Genomic DNA, 2,156 nt, shown 5'->3' on the forward strand with positions numbered 1-2,156 from the left:
TTTTCCCACATTAATAAAAAGTAACCAATATTACTGAATAAGTAAGAGGGCCTCTTGCAGGGAGGCAGCATCAAAGCAATATAGCAAAACAAGTGACGGTCCCGTTCTATAGTCAGAGTCATTACAAAATATAATTCAGTGTCCCATTTCAATATGGAATGTAACTACATTTTGGTTCAATAACCAGGCTATAGTATACGTTTTGGTCAAGGTTTTATTTTATATTTTTTTCATTTGAAGCATCAGTGTTTTACATTTGCATGCTTCTTAAAATATATTGAAAAAAATGTTAACTTGTGTACTATTAGTAAGTTGTTTGCAGTTGTGTGATGCAAATACTGTATATCCTAATCTCAACTGAAACTTGACATCAACGAATACATCATTCTAAACTGAAGTGATCAGAATAAGGGACAAATAAATGTTATTTCAAGGTCAAATATCTTTATTGTCATTCACATTACATGTGGTACATGAGGTGGAACAAAATTGTGTATTCAAAGTCCCAGGTACTGTACATCCAAAAATGGCAAAAATATAAAGTATAAAAAGAAGCAGTATATAAGGATCTAAGATATAAGATATTGGTATACTACTTATGCTCAGTTGTTCTAAAGAATAAACAAATATGTCAAGTAAATGCTTGGAAATAGTTCAGTACCTAATGATTTTTTTTAATAGACTTTCTAAAATATGAGGAATTCTGAGGAAATGATGGTGGTACAGTATTGTGATGTTTCCAGGCTGACCATGTTAACATACACTGATTGACTTTGTCTGCAGGGAACTTGGGCCATGTTGACTACATCAATGAATTTGAGTTTGACCTTTTCATCCGACCCGACACCTGCAACCCACGCTTCAGAGTCTGGTTCAACTTCACTGTGGAGAACGTTCGGGAGACACAGGTCAGGACTGTTTGATATTGTTTGTTCGGTATGGATTACATCAAAAACACTGGCTGTGTCCTGCTGATTGTGAATGACTTGTTCGTTTATTCACAACTTTCTCTCACATATAGTGTTATAGCGTTAATACGTATAAAAAATTAATCTTTTTGTTCTTTTCATTAATTAGTAGAACCATATCACTGCAGTTTTTACACCAAGCTATACTGGGTGGATACATTATTAAGTAAAACTTGTACATCCATACATACATATATATACATATATAGTTACCACTTTACAATAAGGCTTCCTTTATAGATGGGTAATAAATACTTCATAGATGTTAATAATTCCTCTATAAACACTTTATAAATCATTAATAACTGCTTATTAGGCATTAAGGGTGAAAAGGAGACCCAAACTGACCAGTTTCTTGCTAAATAAAGAGCACAATCTGCCATCTATATATTTCATCTAGAGTTGTTACTGTATATTAAACATTTTAGACTAAGTTACTACCTTGTAATCACAATAAACATTTGTAAACCTATTTCTTTAGCATATAATATTGTACTTTATCACTACATTATAAGTATCTACAACTAATATTATATCCTAAAAAAATAGGTTTACAAATGCTGCTTACAAGATAGTAACTTAGTCTGAAATGTTTAATGTAACAACTCTAGGTGAAATATAGGTGGCAGATTTGGCTCACTAATTGGCAAGAAACTGGTCAGTTTTGTCTCTTTCTCGCCCTTAATTAATGCACAATAAGCAGTTATTAATGATTTCTAAAGTGTTTATAGAGGAATTAATAACAAATCTATAAACTATTTATTAGCCATCTACAAGGGGAGCCTGGGGAGCCTTATTGTAAAGTTCTCTCTCTCTCTCTCCATTTATTTATATATATATATATATATATGCTTATAATGATATACTGTGATACTGTGATATACATGTGATTGGCTGGTAAATGTAGTCTCATGCCTCAGTGATACACTGTGTGTTTTCCAATATTTGAACTTAATGATGCAGGACAAAGAGAGATTTAAATATTGTTGTTTAAGTACTTGGCTATTGCTGCTCATTTTTTTTGTATTAGAACAACACTTGGTAGGTTTAGAAAAATGATAGGAATATCTTTCTCTTTTTAATTTCACTAAGTGTCCACATATACAAGAATGTATTGTTCGATTAAGAGATTAAACACAAACTGTCCATCCATCCATCCATCCATCCATCCATCCATCCATCCATCCA

At 32.2% G+C, this 2,156-nt stretch overlaps 1 protein-coding gene across 1 annotated transcript in view; it reads left to right on the forward strand.

The window, feature by feature from the left end:
- The first annotated feature begins 628 nt into the window (after positions 1 to 628).
- Positions 629 to 2,156, forward strand: part of agbl4 (AGBL carboxypeptidase 4) — a 396,952-nt gene continuing 395,424 nt past the window's right edge. The window contains exons 1-2 of the mRNA XM_037698354.1: positions 629 to 635; positions 784 to 908. Of these exons, the coding sequence (XP_037554282.1) occupies positions 629 to 635; positions 784 to 908 (132 nt within the window). The remainder of the gene's footprint in view (positions 636 to 783; positions 909 to 2,156) is intronic.

The sequence above is a fragment of the Nematolebias whitei genome, chromosome 3 (assembly GCF_014905685.2).
Source record: "Nematolebias whitei isolate Nwh7 chromosome 3, NemWhi1, whole genome shotgun sequence".
Classification (NCBI taxonomy): domain Eukaryota; kingdom Metazoa; phylum Chordata; class Actinopteri; order Cyprinodontiformes; family Rivulidae; genus Nematolebias; species Nematolebias whitei.